General features: G+C 40.2%; 2 protein-coding genes across 2 annotated transcripts; both read right to left on the bottom strand.

Moving 5' to 3' along the window:
• Positions 1 to 2524: 2524 nt before the first annotated feature.
• On the bottom strand, positions 2525 to 10651 carry LOC124289583 (alpha-L-fucosidase-like). Its single transcript, XM_046726155.1, has 8 exons — positions 10215 to 10651; positions 9440 to 9546; positions 8930 to 9060; positions 8386 to 8519; positions 7616 to 7713; positions 6874 to 7006; positions 5964 to 6134; positions 2525 to 3406 (listed from the first exon to the last, which is right to left on the bottom strand). The coding sequence occupies exons 1-8, from the start codon at positions 10580 to 10582 to the stop codon at positions 3172 to 3174; spliced, it is 1377 nt and encodes a 458-aa protein (XP_046582111.1). The 5' UTR covers positions 10583 to 10651; the 3' UTR covers positions 2525 to 3171.
• A 2587-nt stretch (positions 10652 to 13238) lies between these two features.
• Positions 13239 to 19746, bottom strand: LOC124289580 (alpha-L-fucosidase-like). The gene is made up of 8 exons (XM_046726152.1): positions 19312 to 19746; positions 17475 to 17581; positions 17067 to 17197; positions 16392 to 16525; positions 15893 to 15990; positions 15293 to 15425; positions 14719 to 14889; positions 13239 to 13672 (listed from the first exon to the last, which is right to left on the bottom strand). The coding sequence occupies exons 1-8, from the start codon at positions 19662 to 19664 to the stop codon at positions 13417 to 13419; spliced, it is 1383 nt and encodes a 460-aa protein (XP_046582108.1). The 5' UTR covers positions 19665 to 19746; the 3' UTR covers positions 13239 to 13416.
• Positions 19747 to 21508: the final 1762 nt, after the last annotated feature.

Below are 21508 nucleotides of genomic sequence, written 5' to 3'. Positions count from 1 at the left end.
CAAGGGCAAGGTGTAAATGGACCGAGTTACCCAAACACGTATACTACCTAAAATGAATGAATCAATTATATATACTGGTTCTTAGAATATTCTCCATTGAATGAAAATTACCAGTTCAGCTTCATCGTACCACGACGGAAAAGCACAGGAATCTAGGAAAGTCCATTTGGGTTCATAGGGACCTATTGAGATTTTTAACAGTGGTGACATTTATTGCTGTAAAGACATGGCCATGTTACTATACGTTTTAATTTTCAGAAATGTCGATGTACCTCGGGTCAAGATCATGATGGTGCTATATGCATTGTTGGCATACAACGGGCTGAACTTGTCCTGTAGACACAGACGAAGCAGCCATTCAGACAGGGGGTGGTACAGGCCAGGGTTCTTTGATTTAGGTCGTTATCAGTTCTAGATATATTGTGTAATCTTTCCAAGGCTATGATGGTGTGTATGTTGACTTTACGTCATGTGGTGATGTACAACTGCAGACAGACTGATTATGCAAGTTTTTTCCTGACACACAGTTAAGTACCATGTACAAATATAAACGCTTGCAACTTTCTCCTCTATTGTCGAAGTCGCAACTTCATTTATATTTTTGGTAATAAAAGTCTGTTCTGTTGAATGAATAAATTCAGAAACATATATCGATTTCCTGTCCTTTATGATTGTACAGATCATGCCTTGGGGTTTTATTGAAAGCTAAGTCTTCTTAGGTTTATAGTTGTACGAAGCATTTTTGCATACTTTATCAGATACTATATCCTGTTATCTGATTTCAGACATGTTTCTAATTACTCTGCAAGGTAGGAATTTTCCGTCATGTTATTAGCTCACTTCGTGTAATACCATGACATTTGATTGGTTAATCAAATTTCCAAAATTAGGCTACTCCCTCTACTGAATTAATAGTCCCTGAAGGGTTGATAACAGCGTCGGTTGGTCTTGTGGTGTGATTCGCTGAATCATATCGCAGATTTCATATCGTTATCTACATATCTTGTATGTGTTAGGTAAGAGAAAGATGAAGGTGTAAGGCTATGCTCCGAAACGTTGTGTTCCTCATAATAAAAAAACTGACATCAGTAAAACTCTCTTCCTTATGTATATCACTTCTAGATGCCATTCAAAGACCTGATTGTATAAGTTATTGATAAAATATGAAGTCTGCAAATCCTTATTATTGAGATATGAGTTCATAAGATTTGAGTATGTTTTTGAGGTTATGGGGTATATGAGGTTTAGCATAATGCAGACTTTAAAGTAAAGCTGGTAGGATGTGCACAGTATGTATACAGGGTTTTTTACGTTTAAACCTCCATAAATGCACAAAAACAGTCACCTCGATTCAGGAATAAATTATGATATTCTCCACGTAGACAAGCTAATAAGCATAACAAGTTGCATCCCATGCCTTCGTTATGATTAATGAGCTTGGACAATCATGAAGAGTCTTGCACAGATAAACAAATGCCAGCACCGGGAGGCACAAATAGAGAACACATTCATTTGCCATTTAATTTGAGTTGGGCACAAATAGTCTTAAGACGCAACTACCATACTATACCACCATGTGAAGTGTAATCACATCAGGTTTCTGAATATTTCATGTGTATATTACTTTAAACCAACATGCAAATCATAAACAGTGATGTATCCATGAACATGTGTTGACACTCCAACCAACCAGATATAGAGATCATAATGTTTTCTTAAGGTAGCATTGATTTCAGTTTCAGAAACATTCGATTTGTAACATTAAAGGTGTAAATTAAATATAATGTGTGTCTTTGTTAAGGATATCCCATTCCCTTGTAAAGGTCCATCCGATTAAATTTGGCAGTCATTGATATTTTTGTCGTGGTCATCCCGTTGTCAACCAATTGTTTTTGTGGAGGCACATCCCGTTGTCAGCTATTAATGTCCTTGCAAAGACCCATCATGTTGTGGACCATTTATGCCATTGCGAAGACCCATTGTGTTAACCACTTTGAATATGTCTACAAGGTGTGCAATGGTTACATGTGCTTTAGAGTATGGTGGCAGCCTAACCACGGATGTAACCTTTTTGAGTATGTCTGCATGGTGTTTGAGGGTGAGATGTGTAGCAGAGCATGGTGTTAGCCCACACCTTGTTGATGGTGTAACCTCTCAGAGTATGTCTGCAATGAGGCCAAGAATGGCGTATAGCTGTTCGTGGTGTCATTACAAACCTTGATGAAATGGTAACCTCTCTCATTAAAATATGTCTGCAAGGCATCAGACCCTGGATCAGACTGTGTGTGGTTCATTTTATTTCTCCTTCTCATGTGTGTCAAAATATTGAAAATATTCATCATTTTCATCATGCATAGTTAGCGTTGTTATCATGTAACACCATCTACCATAAATCAGTGAGTTATAAGCATGCATTTAAAGGGAAATAACCCTTACTCTTACAACACATGTGTTGTCATGTCAGGTGTCTTAAGATTTAAGAGATGTATTAAGTTGGACAAATAAACAAGCAAGAAAATATTGGTTATAATGTTCATATATGCAGTCGAAGTAGCATTCATTTTATTATGAGAACAACAACATTTGTAGCACATGAATTTAAGTTAAATAGCAAACCTTTCTATTTGGAAAATTCCAACGTTAGATATTTGTAAGCAAATTATGTCATTGAAAATGTCCACGATTCAATTGTCAACCATGTATATCATCTCATTGTTTGTCAAGCATTTGTGTCATTGTGTAGGTCCATCCCATTATCAACGATATATATATAACTTGTGTTAATGTTGACCATTTATGTCCTGGCTTGGACAAGGGAGATAATGTCAATTCAAGGGAGATAACCCTTGCTCTTACATGTTTCTGAGATACACATTTAATATGTGTAAGAAGTTGTGAATAAAGAATAGAAATTCTGGTCATAATGTCTGTACATGTATATGCATTTTATTTGTAATACAAAAATGTAAGTCAAGTAGCAAATTCATTTTTGATGGGACTTCTCAATGTCAACTATGTTATGGAAAAGGTCTTCTGTTTACCTGTCAGCAATTTATGTCATTTTACAGGCCCATCCCTTTAATTGTCAACCATTTGTGTCATAATGAAGACACATCCCGTTATTAACCACATGTTTATATCCTTGCAAAGACCCATCCTGCTGTGAACCATTTATATCATTGCGAAGACCCATGCCCACTGACATGGCATCTTGTTGGCAGGGATGGGAGGGATTGTGATGCTGATTCCTTTGGGTGAAGCATTCTGCCAGGAGAAAGAGCCTTCAGTGTAGCCAAGGAGACTGACTTTCATTCCAGTTTTTGGCAAAGCTGATCCAAGGATGAGTTGACCTGGTTGTGGCCAGTTGAGCACAATGGCGTACACCGTCCCCCCTTTCTGTGTGTACCTGAAGAGAGATCACACAATGAAGTATAAAAGAGCACTCAATCTGTCTCAACCTGAGACCAAAGTTGTGACATTTAGAAGCTAACTTCTTTGAGTGGCTTCTTTAGAAGTTCGTCATTTAGAACGTGGCTTCACCTGAATAAAGAATTTGTTCATCCATAAAGTTTCTCCTTATCACATTTAGAAGCTGACAAAGCAGGCAGAAAATGAAAATCAAGCATAATTTATGCAACAACAAACTGAAAACGCTGATTAGGAATGATCTGCTCCAGTTTCACCCACCTTGTAATTTGTTCCACCACATTTGCCATTATAAACACCAAACAAATAACAAAGGCAGGGGGTTGTGTTCACATGAACCCGTCATCGACAAGTTATGTGAAATCTCAGCAGTATACACATGAAGAACCTAGCAAACTCTTGTACTGCCTGTGTGACTCTTTGCTAGCCAAGGTTTTGAACATCTAAAGTATGTGCGAAACTCCCGGTGTGGCTTTCATTCTTTACCAGCCAAAGCACATACAGAGAATACCGACCATAATCCTTTCATGCCTGTGCTATTATAGGCCAAACCCCTGCTGTGACTGTCATTCCTGACCAGCCAAGGTGTGATATATACTGATGTGACTGTGTCATTCTGTGCCACCCAAGGAGTGGAATATGTACAGTACCTACCAAACTCCTGGTGAGTAGTATAGGAAGTGGGAGAAAGACCGACAGAGGAGGAGCCAATGTTAAAGCAATGGGAGAAAAGCCTGTGGTGAGTCTACGTCCACGTTTCCATGTATTTTTAACCACGAAGAAGAAGTACCACATATCGCAAACCAGATTTATGCAAATCCGGGGAAGCTCCAAAATAGACCCCGAGACACAAACAGAGACAACTTCCGACATGGCAGAGGTCTTCGAGACCCTGCTAGGAAAGTGTCCCCCTCTCTTGCTGTCCGACAAAGAGAAACAAATCTTGGAGCAAACAGGACACACCGTCTACGAGCGATACCAGATCCCCCAACAGTCTCTCGATTTGAATTGTATTTGATGTGTTTTCGGCAAAATAGTCCATTTTGTCTACCTGTACCCACCAAACCAATTTCGACCTGCAGCAGGCAAATTCCGACAACTCTACTTGCAAGTGCGGCACCATAGACCACTGCGTTGCCAGCAAGACATGCGTTCTCTGGAAACGTAAAAAGACTATACACCCCCGGAGCGACTCCAACTCGAGGTTCCAGAAAACATCGCGATTGAGAACCTCTATGACGATGACTGCCTCCTCTGGTGCCTGCGATACAAACGCCTCCTCGCAGACGTCCCAGAGGAAAGCTACATGTGCAAAACGTTTGCCGTAGCCAAATACGAAGGGAAGAACAGACTGTTGCTGCTGCTCTATGCCGACTGGAGAAACGATTCCGGTCTATGGCTACAAAATAGGAGAAACGACTCGAGAAGCCGGTTCAATAGAAACTCTACGGTTGGTGGGATGGCCATTACTGTGTAGACTTGGCAAAAAGTCTGCTACTCGCCCATTTCAGAAAGGAAAGACGATCGAAAAGTTGAGTTGGTATTCCCTAGAGAGTCGAAGGAACAGACACCCGTAGAGATTCGTCAGATGAAGCAGACCAAACGGGTATAGCTTCTATCTAGTCCAAAAAAAACCCAGCAACATACAAACATACATACGAAAACACCCGGGTTTGGGAGTTGCTGTCTTTTCATTGGCTTGTGTGTTGGCCGGTGTGCAGTGCTTCCAGGTCTTGTGGACGACTGACCAGACAAAAACGGCGGCTAGCGAAAGGTAAGTACACTTTTGGGCCGATTCTAGCATCTGCCCCGCCTTCTGGATATCCAGACGGGCCTTTTCTTGTTCCTCCTCTATGCTTTCTATTTCCTCGCGGAGTTTGTTGTCGTCGTCGTCCAGCCTAGACAAGATGTCCACCAACATAGTCGTGGTTTCCTCCGCACGAGCTAACAACATAGTCGTGGTTTGCTCGGCACAGGCCTCGGTCTTCTGCAGGCGGTTGTAGAAGTCCTAGATGGGAGCTACCTCCCTAGCGGGCAAGAGGGTGTCGGTCGACGGTTCTGCAGTGGGCAATACAGTTGTGCTGGAGGGCTCTTGCCATAGGTCGTAGAGCCTTTGGACCCGATACCGATCTGCTTTTTGACCGCGGCTGCCGGGAGCACACCAGGAAGGGCGCTGATTTCTTGGACCTGGTCTGGAGACAAATCTCTTTGTGGTGGCATCCTATATTTCCTATATTCTCATATGTCTAAATGAAAATAGGATTTCCCGACATGTCTAGGACTAGGAAATCTATTTTGTCCATATGTCTAGGACTAGCAAACCTAGTTTTCCACATGTCTATACCTATTGGAAAACCGCCATGCCACCAACAGGAGATTTGGTGTATTACCCTGGGCCAAAGTACCTACCAAACTCCTGGTGTGACTGTGTCGTTCTGGGCCACCCAAGGTGTGGAATATACAAAGTACCTACCAAACTCCTGGTGTGACTGTGTCATTCTGGGCCACCCAAAGTGTGGAATACAGAAAGTACCTACCAAACTCCTGGTGTGACTGTGTCATTCTGGGCCACCCAAGGTTTGGAGGAGTAGATAGCCTCTCCATTCAGCTTCAGCCATTCTCCCATCTGACGCAGTCTCTCTTCATAGATTGGACTGATCATGCCATATTTGGTTGGCCCCACATTGATCAGCAAGTTCCCTCCACAGCTGTAAAGGAGAGTAACAGCATGAAACACTATTTGGTAACTGGTATGATCATGATACATGTTAGGTCACAGGTAGGACAGCTTTCTAATTCATTGTGCAGAGTCACATCCCTCACAAAGGTACATAGGTTGATATTTGCCAGCTCTAAGGCATACTATTATCCTGAGGCCTATGGAGATTCCTCTCACAAGCGGATACTCAAAATTAAAACAGTAAGTTCAACCAGAAATCTTCAGATCTTCACCAAACAATGGAAGGTAAGTAACAATAAGAATTCAGGTATATTGCCGAATAAGGTATTCATTCCAGTAAATATTGTATCCTGGTTGCACGACACAATAATCCATTCATGAACCATGTTTGGGCTACTCTGCAGTTCCTGCTAAAATGTCTTGCTGGAAATGCACGTTAGTTCAGTGTAGCTCTTTTACATCAACTTCACTACAGCGGTGACATGGGTTATGGAAGGAGGCACGAAGCACTATATTGTTTCGGGTGTGTTTCTTGTTTGGTTCCGTGCCTAAATACCATCAAAAGCACAGGACGTTGATCATATTATTAACCTCTTGTTTCATGTAGGCCATATATATATTACCGTAGATCAATGCTCATATCGTTGGTTACTGGATTGTCTGGTCCAGAGTCGATTATTTGCAGACCGCCGCCACACAGCTGGAATATTGCTGAATGCAGCGTTAAAAAGAAAGAAAGAAAGAAACAAACAAATCAGTTTACTTACCTCACAGTTTCAGCCAGCACTGCTATAATCTCATCCATCGTCAGAAAGTCATCCAGAACCGCCTCTCGACGGAATCCCCACGATTTCTTGTCAATTGTCATCGCATCCTCCCACTTCCTTGGCTGAAGTACCCCTTTAACATATAAAACATTTAATTGGATTGTCACAGCCCTATTGTTCATGCATGTGCAACAACTTCATTTGATAATCGCTGATCACACAATATTCTGAACCTAAGATATTTCAATGAAATATTTTAACTTTCCGAATATAGTAAATTCTTTGATCAGTTCAGTGATCCCCATCTACGTACACTGATAAATTGATATTGAATTACAAATCCCAGTTAGTGCGTTTAGCGTTACGCCGCTTTTAGCAATATTCCAGCAACATCACGGCGGGGGACACCAGAAATGGGCTTCACACATTGTACCCAAGTGGGGAATCGAACCTGGGTCTTCGGGGGCAATTTCTCATCTTTGACGTTTAATTTCATGTGATCAGTGTTAGTTCCATGTGAGGTAATTATTGGAAGAGATTGACCGTAATTGTATCGTTTCCTACAGTGAGAAGGATGGAGTGTAGCCTTAAGGTTTAAGTGTTCACTAATAACTGAAGACCTGTTTTCGAGTCGTCATATGTGTATAGTGTATTAAACCATTTCCGATGCCCCCAACCATGTTATCACTAAAATCAGGTTGACACTACACATACTTACTAACTCACTCACTATGTTTCGTACCTGGATTGTACCTGTCATGGCATGTCAAGAACCCTCCATGTTCACAATGGTCTCCATCTCCCCATCTGTCATTGGTGACGACTATCTCCTTCACAGGGCTGCAAAGAGAATATATTTAAGAGATGGATTTGTACAAGATGGCTAGGGCTTGTTGCTGTGTTGAGGAGTCTTGTCTTGAGTCCAGCCCATTTGCCATTTGCTGGAATATGTGAATACCACTGCCTATACAAGAATCCAAATATTATATAAGCTATGAATGACATATTTGCAAAATTTCAACAGAACAGACAGACGTTCTATGATCAAGCAGGTCTTCTTAAATTCACTTGCCTAATTTCTTGGAAGATACCAAAAGAGGTCTCTGTTGTTAAATCCATTGACACTGTGCAGCTAGATAAATGTATGTACATGTACAACAAGTACTTGTTATAGGTGGTGGTTTATTTGGGCATTTTACGTATCAAATGCTGGTCTGTTGCAGTTACCATAAACATACTGAATGAACATACATTTGTTAAATACTGTCAATGTCATGACGAGAAACCTTTCTACCTTCTAAATATGCCATGAGTGCACCGATTTCCGTTTTTAGTGTATTTACACAAAGACATAGAAGCCAGAGATTCAGAACCTGAGGAAATCTAGACTTGTTTCATGTAAGGCTTTAACATTGCAGGGAGGGCTAGGCTGTAGGGAAAATGATATGGTTCAGGGACTGTGAGACAGACTAACAAAGACACAAAGTAAAAGGGTACAACGCAACCGTATACCTGTCATTGTAGAGCCAGGCCAGAAACTCCCTGGACCCCCAGTAGTTATCTGTTGCCTCCCAGTCTCCATCAGACCAGACAATGTCAGGCTTGTAGGTGTTCACAAGCTCATACAGCTCAGGAATAGTCTTTTCCTGAAATTTATTTGATTATTATGGTACATGATGTCATTGCACGATCAATACGATTACTGTTCTGTTGGTTCAACAAGACAACATTAACAACTTAATTAATGAAGCAGGTCAGGTGACCACATCAGTTGCTTAGATGTATAAAGCTCCATATAACCCAGTAAGTATCAGCTGAGGATGTCTAGTATTGACTTCAGTCCTTCGGAGAGGCAACTTTTACCTTTCCTGAAGGAAAGGGTGTGGGTTTACGTCACTGGCTATGGGATGGCGGGACACAAACACAGACCATCTCTGTCGAAGTGAACTAACCTACCAAACTTACACTTTCATTCGCACTCAAAACCAGCTCCCGAACCTAGGTACTCACGTCCAATTCTCGATAATCCATCAGTGATAAATTTAGTAAAGCTGACCTTAGCAAACCTGGTGGTGGTGTAGTTGTTGGCCTTGTCCTGTAGATACAGAGGGTTGAACCACTCAAACAGGGAGTGATACAGGCCAAGGCGCAGATCTGTCTTTGATCTCAGTGCTTGAGACATCTCACCTTTTATTAACACAAGGACCCATATTTTACACTTGTTTTCAGATCATCTATTATCAAATTTGAAAATATAATATTTCGTTGAAATAAAAAAAATATTTGCATAAATTTGTTTTTGTTCATGTTGATATCAGAAGAATAAATGACCAAATTACACTGCTTCCTTGCCAAATTGATTTACTTCTCTTTGAATTCTTAAAATAATCGATTACTATCTTCATAACATTAAAATAATATTTCAAATTTGCGAAACTTTGTTTCGACAAAACTGAAGAGGATGATATAAAAACCTAAACGAGTTAAACTATTACAAAATCTAAAATTAATAATTTTGAACAATGAAATATTGTTCAGGTTGAAATAAGTTTTAACGTATAATTACCAACAAGGTCTCTCTTGGGACCAACCATCATTGAGTTCCAGTTAAAACTGACATTAGTCGCCCAGTTACAAAACCCTCCATGATGTTTAGTTATAAACACAATGTATCTGAAAAAACACGACTGAACATGGGGTGATTCATGATTGAGTATTGAGTAGAGGTCATGGCTAAAATATGAAACACATTGCCCCTTTAATCATTACTGCCAGGAATGTTTCATTAGGGATTGTTTGACAACCTGAAATGATACATTCACATTGTACTCAATGCCAAACGTTTCTTAGAATCGCCTCACGATGTGCATGTACTGGGTGTGTTTTGATCACACATATTCTGCATATTACTGAATAAACGTTTTTAAGCAGGTTCATTTATCTTTTTCTGTGTGAGGATTTAATCATCCTAGCCCTTTGATCCAAAGGTTTTGTAGAAACATATCCATGTCGATGTGTGTTACGCAGACACTCACTCGCCGATTCACTCACCAAATAACGTACACTCTCATCACTCTCATGTCACCCACTAACTCGGGCTGCCATGAAGCTATTATGAGATTATTGGCGGTGGGGTAGCATAGTGGTCAAAGCGTTCGCTCGTCACGCCGAATACCTGGGTTCTATTCCCTACATGGGTACAATATGTAAAGGCCATTTCGTGATATTGCTGGAATATTGCTAAAAGCGGCGTAAAACTATACTCACTCACTCGCTACTAAGAGATTAATTACTGCTGCAATTACAACATACACGTTCTCAGTGAATAAATGTCAACATACTTAGCTCCAGAAGCCGCAAACAGTTCAGCCCAAGCTTCAGCATCATAAAACTCTGCCGTGAAGTCACTTGCAAAGGCAGCATAGGTGAAGTCAGGTTTATAGTTGTCCTGCATATACTGAACATATTTTGGATTTTTGTCCCCTTGCCATCCTTCCCAAAACCACTCGTTTCCAAAACTTGGTACAGAAAAGACTCCCCATGACACAAAGACTCCAATTTTGGCTTCATCATACCATGTTGGTAATGGCCTTGAATCTAGGGACTCCCATGTGGGGTCGTAGCGAATCTCAGTCTGCTTCTTGTTTGCTGAACGTCCATCTGCTGTCGTTAAAGCTAGGAATATCAGGACGACCGTCTTTGTGTCCATTATTGATGAAGGATGGATGTGTCTGTGATCCTATGCCAAGTGCGATGACACTTTAACACGATCTCTCTATAGACACAAACGAAGTCAAGCACAGCTGATTACATCGAATGACATATGTTAAAGGTTAAAGATCGGCTGGATGATAATGGATGTTTCCATGTCCGTTTTTTTCACCTTGATTTGACAAGAGCCGTAAGATTGTCTCCACGTTAATTTGCGTTAAGAGTGCTGAACTAAGAAAGGTGAAATTTGACATGTTTCTCGCTATGTCACCATAATTGGTATCAAGGATAATTAGTCACTTCTATTTTATATATTTATTGCTTATACACCTGCAGAAATCACTATATATATATATAAATATATATATAGAGATAGATACCCCCCTCTTCATGTTCCATTTATGCTTGACAACGGTACAAGAATCTGTATCGAAACGTCGCACTCACGAATAAATAAAGTTGTGATCCATAAAGTTTGTTCTATATCATATCAAAGAAATTTAAATTCTTAAGAATTATGATCTTCTCAGTAAAGCATGAAGTCTGCAAAGTAGAAATTCGTTCAGCTCTCTTAATCTCCGGCCAATGTTATGCAAACTTCAGGAGAAAGAAGTACCCATTGGAAGAGGTAAAGTGGCATACGTGTGTGTAGTATGTAACAATAAATGATAATAGTTTCATCAGTTTCATTCTTTTTATGCAAATGTTGTAAAACCATTTTTAAGAGTTGCTTCCCTTTGCAATGAAAGGATTTGCTGAGGCTGTTGATGGTCTCCCCCTTCGTTCCATAATTTTAGTGACAGTCATTGATTTTTGCCGTCGGCGTTATATCTGCTAGAGGGATCTTACTATCTGCAAGGTACGTTCAAGGCTGCGTTGACTGGTGTATGGGTTCAAGTAGTTCAACATTTAACCATACACACCAGATGAAGATTGAAGCTGATACGAAAGTCAGTGCATACGTCTTCAAAATAATTTCTCAGCTTTGTTAGACTCACAAGTCTGTCTGCGAATGGTTGGAATACTAGTTAATAATAAATTCTTCTTTAAAACTTTTGTAAAATCTGTCCAATCCTGTCTGTAGTAGTTGTTCTTCCTTAAGTCTATATAATTAGCATGTTTCTTTCCCAGTTCTCAACACAATCTGTCAGAACTAGCTTGGTGCTGAGAACAAGGGATGAAGATTCCCAGATAAATTTCATCATGTTATGTCGTAATCGGGCTGGAATCTAAAGGTGCCCAGTTGGGTTGATAGCTAACTTCTAAATGTACCTGGTTTTGTTACGCACTCGATCAAATAGTTACACGGGTGATCAGGAAAACTGTATGGGATAGAGGGGTGGCGTTTGCAACAGTGGTAACATTTATTATGGATGTTGAGACATAGCTCTGACCCAACAGTTATCAACTACAGATATGTTGTTGTAATGTCGGTCAAGATCTTGATTGTTTTCTCTGTGATCTATGTGTTATGTGGCCTTGATGTGGGCTGACCTTGTCCTGTAGAAGGTGGAACAATTCAAACAGGGATTGGCGACAAGGTGCAGATGTGTCTTAGATTTCAGTGCTTCAGACATCTCATCCATTGATAACATTAGTCCTCATATTTGATACTTGGCTTGCAGATAATCCATTAACAAAATTGTTGAAATATCGTCTGGAGACTAGAAATTGTTTGTGAATGATGAGGTCAATAAATGCACACAGGTGACATGGACCCGTGAAGATCCGGGGTAGAATAGGTCTTCAGCAACCCATGCTTGCCACAAAAGGCGACTATGCTTGTCGTAAAAGGCGACTAACGGAGCGGGTGGTCAGGCTCGCTGACTTGGTTGACACATGTCATCGGTTCCCAATTGCGCAGATCGATGCTCATGCTGTTGATCACTGGACTGTCCGGTCCAGACTCGATTATTTACAGACCGCCGCCATATAGCTGGAATATTGCTGAGTGCGGCAACTCACTCACTCACAGGTGACATGTTATGCCAATGGTACAAAACATCATATCATTTAATGTTTTGAGACTCGCCGTTTTACGCCTTGTGAAAACAGTTCATAGCTGCAATAATTTCACGAGTCAAATACAACATTATGTTGCACTTATCAAGTTGCCAGTGTCGATGGTGGCATTAATGGTCAAAAGTATATAGATGTACACGATGACAACAATTTGCCGTTTGTTTCGGCCGTTTTGCCGGTGTACAGTACACCCTGCAAGACAGTCATATCCCGTACACCCTCCCAGGATTGTGCAGGACAGAACGGTGATAAATAGTCCATATAGCATGGCACATTCAGGCCTTAATGTAACTGACTGTGTTTGGTAAATCCTAAAAAGAGATCTTCAGAGACGGCATGGACTGAACTCAGCTCAGGGTTTGGCAAAAGCGGTCTTAGAGATGTGATCTTCTCGCCCTAGGAATTACGTATGGAAACCATATATCATTAGGTATTTAGGTAAATCAGTGCAATTGTCACTCCTCATTCGAAATTCCCAACAGTGATAGCATGCTGAAATTTACCGTTTGTCTCCGTCTTCACTTTTGGCACTAAAGAGAAGCTGTTGCAGATCCCCATAGAAGAACTGAATCACAGTTAAACCATGATTTCGCTAACCTCTAACATTTAATCTAAAGATCGCCAACATTAGGTTACATATATCATTTATTGCAAGACAGACGTTCCTTGGTGAAAGGGAACGTATTTATACAATATGTTAATACCATTAAACCTCTTTTTAAAGACAAAACAAAAACACAGACAAAACCCAAACAAACGTGTACTAAGTACTTATGTTAAATCTCTCCAAGTATGAAAATTTAATGAGGCTTAGTTTTGAACATTGGTGATCTTGAACACCCATGCCCACTTGCACGGCATAGCGTTTGCAGGAATGGCCGGAATGTTGATGTTGATGCCTTGACCTGCAGCTTTTGTGTAGCTGAATGTTCCAGAGTAGCCCAGTAGACTGACCACAGAGTTGGCATTAGGGATAGGTCGGATCAGCTGGAAGGTCCCTACGTTGGGCCAGCTCATGACGGTTGCGTAGATGTCTTTTTCTTGTCCATTTGTCCTTGAGGTGTACCTGAACATGGTTCAACATTGAAGCTAAAGCAACAAGACCCCTTCCATTCTCATAAGACATCTGTGCATTGTTGATTGTACTATTCTGACCCTATCATGAGCACTGAAAATGCATCACGAATGAATAGTAGGAATACCTGGTGTTCGCAACCATGGCATATGTCACAACATATACAGTTATTCAAAACAGCAAAACATGTTTTACAAGTGAAAAATAAGGTACTACATTGGACATCATTTCTGATCACCTGAATCATAACCTGACCACAATGCTGTCGTTTAATTTTCTTTATAGCTAAAATGGATAGAATTATCATTAAAACGCCCGCACGTTATTAGAAATGAGCGGGCCACTGTAACTTGATAATGCCCACAAAATGCTTGACGACGGGCCATTATCAAGCCCGTTGTTAGTTGACGTCATAAGTAGCTCAGCTGTTGATGTTCAATCACCTACGGCTCGTTTGAACTTGGGTTCATTATTGACCATATTTCTGACTCACATTCGTCACATGTACCTGTGCCAAATATGCACTTTCTTGCCGGTGCCAACCATAACAATTGTACCATAAATTACAACATACAGCAATGATAACATCGACTGGGAACTCTAACGTTATTGAGCACTGAAAAAAAAATGGCGGCTGGTAGTATGGGCAAAGGTCAAGGTCGAATGTCGTCACTCTCAATAGTGACGTCGTCTGTTTTGTTCTATGACGTTTCCATATTTGTAAAAAGTGTGTTCGTGACCTCCGTCGTTTGCTGTTAGCAGTAAATGCTTCAAAACCAATGCCGTTGTTTTATTCTTATTTTATTAGAAATTCTATCCATTTTAGCTATAATAACGGTAAAGCTATTTTTCAGGGCATTATCATTTGCAGAAGACCTCGGTCTTTTCAACTGCCCTCCTTCGTCGGGCAGTTAATGAAAGACCTAGGGCTTCTACAAATGATAATGCCCTGAAAAATAGTGTTACCCTTATATTGAAATCAGTGTGGAAAGCTCGGTTGTACCCCAAGTTGTGTAATGAATACAGCAAATGCTTACCATATTTCGGGAATCACAGTTTCATTCTGGTAGGTCCAGGGTCTTGTTTCATAGATGCCTTCACCATTCACCTTGAGCCACTCGCCCATCTGCTTCAGCCTCTCCTCATATATGGGGCTGACCACACCATAGGCAGTTGGTCCAATGTTCATGAGTAGATTACCGTTACAACTGGAACAGAAGAGACAATGATCAGGACAACTTAGGATTGTTTGATCGTGAACAGCATGGAAGGTTAATGTTATGTCTCCAAGATATTGCCACAACTGCATGTATACATCATGTATTGAAATATTACCACATGTATAAAGCTGACTGCTCATAATTCTCATGGAAGACAACGGCTTCAAGAACAGGAATTATGTGACAATGCTGAAATGGTATATAGGATTCTTCAAGATAGTGGTTTCCTGAACATTTTAAAATGACAATCGTTTGTAAGATCGCTCAAGATCATCAGTTATGAGCAGCCCCATGACAATGGTTGACAAAAACTATTTCTGTCTCGCATAATTCATAAGAAGGACGAAATATCCATATACTGCAACCATTATTGGTGTGGAAGCTGGTTTACCTGACAGTTTTAGCTAGAGTTTCAATGAGTTCCTCTATGGTCAGGTAGTCTGATAGGGGAGCATTACGTCGGAAGCCCCATGACCTCTTGTCTATTGTCATAGCATTCACCCACTTGTGCTTCTGAAGAACACCTGCAACATCAGCCAAATCAGAATGCATTATCACCTGTATACAATGAGAGCTAATAGAGTTTGGCTTGCAGTTAGGTTGGTCTAAGGTTATAAGACAGTAACTTAATGTACATGTATAACTACATTTGCACCTTCTTATTCTTTCTAATTCAGATATGACTCGGAATGCTGCTTTCTAATAAGGTGAGGGAATGAGAGGCTAAACCATAGCAAATAGCTTCACGACATTTTTCAAAACGTGCCTGAGTTTTGAGCTGGCAAACCAGCAGTTGGTGGTGTGATGAACACCAACCCAACAGCAATGCTGTGTTTAGCCATGTGAAGATGCAGGTAAGAGCTCGTCTGCAGCAATGCCCATTTGTCGAAAAGCCAGGACATGTCCAGCTTGAGCCGTTTAGCAGCAAGCAATATTTCTGCTTCATACAGTAACATCTTCCTACCAACAGAATTTATGTTTATTCACGTACCAGGATTGTATCTGTCTCCACAAGTAAAGACACCTCCGTGGGTACAGAGGCACCCTATACCCCACCGGTCATTGGTCACCACTTTATCCTTGATTGGGCTGGAATGAATACGACGTCCTTTTGAGATTTGAACACTTACGTGTTGTAGGACATGTAACTCCTGTCCATGGACATTGTGCTCACATATATTTCCTACCTTTGTTGAACATGTGCCAATGCTGATCATGAGCTTGTGAGTGACAAGAGAATAAATCTTGTAACAAGTAAAGGATTTTGGTAACACGTTATTGCATCTCGTAACAAGTGCGTGAATCCTGTAACAAGTATATAAATCTTGTGAAGGGTGAGTTGATCGTGTGACAAAGTCATCAATCGTTTAGCAAGTGCGTGAATGCTTTCTTAATAAGAACATAAGGATCATTATGTTTGAGTATTTGTGTAAAGGTTCTATACAATGGGGCCAATCTAATTTACCCTTACAGAACTTATTGACACTAACCTGTCATTGTACAGCCATGTCAGAAACTCCCTGGATCCCCAGTAAGTGTCTGGGGCCTCCCAATCTCCATCAGACCAAACAAGGTCAGGCTCAAAGGTGTTCACAATCTCATACAGCTCAGGCATGATCTTGAACTGAAGTGATACTGAGGATAATAATGCTACTGGGATTACAAGATCACGCGAATACGAAAACCTTCTCCCTAGAAGAAGACGATGACATATACCACTCTTCAAATATTGACTTCTAAATGTAATATGTTAGAAAATAAGATTGCTGAAAATATATACTAAACAGGTTTTTAGTAGAGAGTATTTTAACTTTAGTCAATGTTTACATTGTGATTCATTCAGGCAATATACAGAACACCTAAATATTTCGGCCATTTAACAAATTGATTCTAACATCTTTCCATTTATTTAAAAGATTGACCATAAATCTATATTGTAAGACTGACTTGGAAACATTGCAATAATCTTGCCATGCGAGGAATATATATTGATTTTCATTTTGTTGTAATGCTATAATTTTCAGTCACTGGGTGATGCAATTTGGTATCAAAATTTGGCTATATATTATGACAAATTACACTGGCAGATATTTGTCATTTTCTAAAATGAAAATGTTTACAATACACTTTTTACAAATTGAGTGTAGCAATAGGCCGAAAATTACATCAACAAATCTCCTTGTTGTGAAATTGTTCTCTTTGTCCTGGAGATAGAGAGGGTGGAACCACTCGTACAGCACATGGTACAGACCGAATCTTAAGTCCGTCTTGGTGCGGACTGCTTGTGCCAATTCAGCTGAAACAATGGAAAATGTGTTTGTCAGGGTCTGGAGAATGTTTCGTGTCACAACTGATTTATGAGTTAAAAAATGACAATTCATTGGACTTTGGACTTTCTATTTTTATAGCTATATCTTATATAGCTGACATCGTCGTATGTGCATAGCTTGTATACTTCCCTTTGGCAATTAAATCAGTTGGTTTTGAAATTAGGTTCAAAGGAAAAATACACACAGGGATTGAAATAATTCAGACAAACCATCAAAAAGGAAAGTAATTTTAGCATTCATTACCGACTATATTCCTTTTGGGCCCAGCAACCATTGAATTCCAACTGAAGGACACATTGCTCGGCCAGTGACAGAAACCCTCGCAGTGTTTACTCACGAAAACTGTGTACCTTGGGAAATCATACCGAGTGAGCGATTAGTGCTTAACAACATCATGAATGGTTTGCCGGCTCCACCCAGCGCATAAACACTGTAATATTCTTGACGTTATGAAGATGTACATTATATGCAATTGAGATGTTCATCTGTAACCTATGGTGAAATCGGAGTCATTGTTAATTTTCGTATTAATTCTTTATACTAAACTCTGGCACCATTGCTTTGTCTGAAGTTAACCCATTCAACACCGCAGGCCGAATAATCGGCCACAACGTTTTGAGTCCCCAGACACCGGAGGCCGATTAATCGGCCAGGCAGTAGTCACGTCAAAATGAGACATAATTTTAGGAGCTACCTGACTTATGATTCATATATTAAATCTATCACATTTCACAATGTCTGAAAACACTTATTAAATTTCAGTTGATCATATATTATCGGCAGAATTAAAATTATAAACTATGTTTCGCAATGCTATTGAAAACAACGATTCTCGGACACATGCTTCGGCAGCGGGTCCACAATAACATTGTCAAAGAGCAAAGTAACGATGTTTCGAGGAAATCATTAAATAAATTGAATAAACTAATGAATAAAATCAACAATAGCATTCATAAAAGTTGTCAAACATACATATAAAATTACTATTTCCATCTTTTTGTGCGATCATGTAATGTAAGTCAAGTCACTGACAAGTGACATCTTGGCTTTCGCCGCCTCCATCTTCACGCTCGGACACGATGTTTAATGCGAAAATATATGCATGAAGCATTTTTGTCACAGGTCATAACCTAGCACGATACGTCCAATAAGTTCCATAATTTACGTATAGGTAGCGATTTCTTGCTTAATATGTTCAGAATAGCATTATTTTACCCAAAACTTTCGTCCAAATCTAAAAGTTTTCGTTTACGAGGACGGTATCCATTGCCGTTATATGATTGGCTGCCTTAAGTTACGCGTCTGATTTTGACAAATCACGATCCTTATAGCAGACTGTGGCGAAAAAGGGTCATTAGAAACCAATAAAATCACTTCTTACAACTGTGAAAATACTCTCGGCAAGGGTACAGTGATATTGTTGATGTTCAGAGCTTTCGAACGATACCCACCATCAAACGATTCGCCTCGCATGTTATTCATACGAAGCTTCGAAAACGGAGGTATATTCGTTGTTGTGGCATGTTACCAAGCGGAAAGCCACTGATATCGGGAAATAGGCGACCATACATATTATTTAGGAAATCTTTTTATAATAGTTTTCTGATTACGTAAAAATGAAAATATAAAAGAAAAAGGCACGGGGATATGTTATGACATGTCACAAATGGAAACAAATCGCCATAGTTTTTGCTTCTTTCGGTGGTGTAGTGGTTAGCTTGCTGGCCTCTAACGCCAAAGGCCCGGGTTCGAATCTCGGTGGAGACACCAACATTTGTGGCCTGGGTCTCATACTGTGTTGTGTCCCTGGGCAAGGCACTTCGTCCACATTGCCATCTAGATCTATTATTCTCTAATTGTAGACATTTTACGATGATGACATAAAGAAATCAGAAAATGAGAAATTGAGTGCTTGAGTATGAAGAGTTATCCAGCGTTACCATGAGGTTTACAAATAGTGATGACAAGTAAGGATGACTTTAAGATATATACATGGCAATGAACCAATTTATGTACAGATATCTATATTTTGTATCGATAGATGCATGTGCTGCTTTTCAGACAAGAAGACTATACCTACTTGGCACCTGAAGATTCCAAAATTCTAGCCCACTCATCAGCATCAAAGAATTCTGCAGTTAGCATTGGAGCAAAATCAGCATACGTCCAATCTGGTCGGAAGTTCTTCTTCATGTAGTCAACAACTTCTGGTACCTTTAGCTTTTCCCAGCGATACCAGAACCATTCTGAACTAAGACTTGGCACCGAGAATACTCCCCAGTGGATGAAGATACCAAATTTGGCATCGTCATACCATGCAGGAAGTGGTCTTGCATCCAGAGATTCCCACGTGGGCTGATACTGGCCATATACTGACAGTACTGTGAGTACTGACAGTATTAGTAGTGGAGTTAGGAATTTGAGAGAAGCCATGCTGCCGTGACTGCCTGTGAGGGTTTCTGCTGTTTGCGGTTGTCGGATTCAGGTATTGTAGTGGCGATGATGCTCGAACAGATTAGATTGATTGAGTCACCTTGACCCTCCAGTAAGGATATCTGGTCTTGTGTCAGAGGTATTTGTCTATCTTGTATCCAGCTCATTGATTAGAGAAGTATATGAAGTATGTTGCACTTTAAAGTCATGCTGCGATCTGTATATTGACTTTGCATAGGATACGATGTTCATTATGAAGGACACACGATAAAATGTCTCTATGACATCCTTGCCCATTACTCTATATATTTTGATACCTGAAGACCTTGCTTGTGAGGAGTTACCAACATTTCTCCTGTCGAAATATGGTTTAGTTTTTAGGTTCCATGTTATGTGAGTTTACTGAGGCAGCTCAGTCTAACATGATGAAGTGGGTGAATGGTTGTTGGCTGCTAATATCCGCAAGTTGTCGCTATGAACGTAGTGCACCATCCACAACAATCATGGAGTTAAATTGAATGATGGTCACTACGAATAGTACAGATCATAGTATCATCAGCTATAATATCTTTTTCTGGTTGGTATTGGTTCGTCAGGAAGTCTATATAATAGGCTACCTTGGTGTTGATATTGATGGATACCTCATTGTGTTGTACTGCTTGGATATAAGAGATAGCCGATAAACTGCTAAAGGCTGCAATAGACCTTGATGAGTCAGAAAACAATTAACAGTATTACATTCTCCTGCAGAATTAGGCAGAGTCCTTGCTAAAACAAGGGCAACAGAGATGAGCATTCTCATTTAGTGGATAACTATTAACAAAGAAGAGGTTCAATCATATATATTCACAGTGAATGTATTCCCCAGTGGATGGAAATTGCAAAGTTTAGCTTCATCGTACTACGATGGAAAAGCACATGAATCTACGAAAGCCCAGTTGGGTTCAAAGGGAACTCCAGAGTTATGTCAACAGTGGTGACATTTATTGCTGTAAAGATAAAACCATGTTACTGTACGTTATCATTTTCAGAAATGGCGATGTATCACGGGTCAAAATTATGGTGGCAGAACATTGTTTTGAATTCCTTTAATGATACACAGTGGGTTGAAAATTTTAGAATGAAAAAGGACACTTTCAACTTCATCTGTGAGCAGCTGTCTCCTTATCTTGGCAAAAATTACGTAGTCTGTGAACCTATTGAGATCAAGCAGCAGGTTGGAGCAGTTATATATTGGCTTGCTACCTCGTCCGAGTACAGAACGGTTTCAAACCTTTTTGGTCTTGGAAAATCAACCCTTTTGAGTGTGTTCACAATGTTTGTAATGCAATAACGGATCACTTGTCACCTGTGTACACAAGATTTCCAACTGGAGATAATCTACAAAATGTAATTCAGGGTTACAAGGAAATGTGTGGATTCCCAAACTGTGGAGGAGCCATCGATGGTTCACATATTCCGATAATAGCACCACATCATGATCATGGAGACTACATCAACCGGAAAGGATAGTATTCCCTTATACTGCAAGCGGTATGTGACTATCGTTACATCTTTACAGACATTTGCGTTGGATGGCCAGGACGGGTGCACGATGCCAGAGTGTTTGCAAATTCTGATTTATTTCACAGGGGAGTTTCAGGACGACTGTTCCCTCAATGGAGCAAGACTCTCCACACCAACAACGGGTTTGCTGAGGTACCTAGCTATTGTGCTCATTGGGGACCCTGCATATCCTCTGAAAGTCTGGCTCATGAAGGATTACCCAGACAGAGGGAACCTGGCGCAGTCCCAAAAGAACTTTAATTATCGTCTGAGCAGAGCCAGGATGACGACTGAGTGTG

Source organism: Haliotis rubra, unplaced genomic scaffold (assembly GCF_003918875.1).
Source record: "Haliotis rubra isolate DU_JTF1 unplaced genomic scaffold, ASM391887v1 Scf443, whole genome shotgun sequence".
Taxonomy (NCBI): domain Eukaryota; kingdom Metazoa; phylum Mollusca; class Gastropoda; order Lepetellida; family Haliotidae; genus Haliotis; species Haliotis rubra.
Note: the sequence above shows the minus strand (reverse complement) of the source record. Positions and strands in the feature narration are given on the sequence as shown.

What these genes read in the sequence shown, in the direction of transcription:
- LOC124289583 (XM_046726155.1), bottom strand. Translation starts at nt 10,582, where the DNA reads ATGGACACAAAGACGGTCGTCCTGATATTCCTAGCTTTAACGACAGCA. An exon ending in CCACCACCAGGTTTGCTAAG is followed by an intron (nt 8,520 to 8,929) that starts GTCAGCTTTACT and finishes AATAAATTTCAG; the next exon opens with GAAAAGACTATTCCTGAGCT. An exon ending in CCATGACAGGTACAATCCAG is followed by an intron (nt 7,007 to 7,615) that starts GTACGAAACATA and finishes TATATGTTAAAG; the next exon opens with GGGTACTTCAGCCAAGGAAG.
- LOC124289580 (XM_046726152.1), bottom strand. Translation starts at nt 19,664, where the DNA reads ATGGCTTCTCTCAAATTCCTAACTCCACTACTAATACTGTCAGTACTC. An exon ending in GCCCAAAAGGAATATAGTCG is followed by an intron (nt 17,198 to 17,474) that starts GTAATGAATGCT and finishes CCATTGTTTCAG; the next exon opens with CTGAATTGGCACAAGCAGTC. An exon ending in CAACAAGGAGATTTGTTGAT is followed by an intron (nt 16,526 to 17,066) that starts GTAATTTTCGGC and finishes GTATCACTTCAG; the next exon opens with TTCAAGATCATGCCTGAGCT.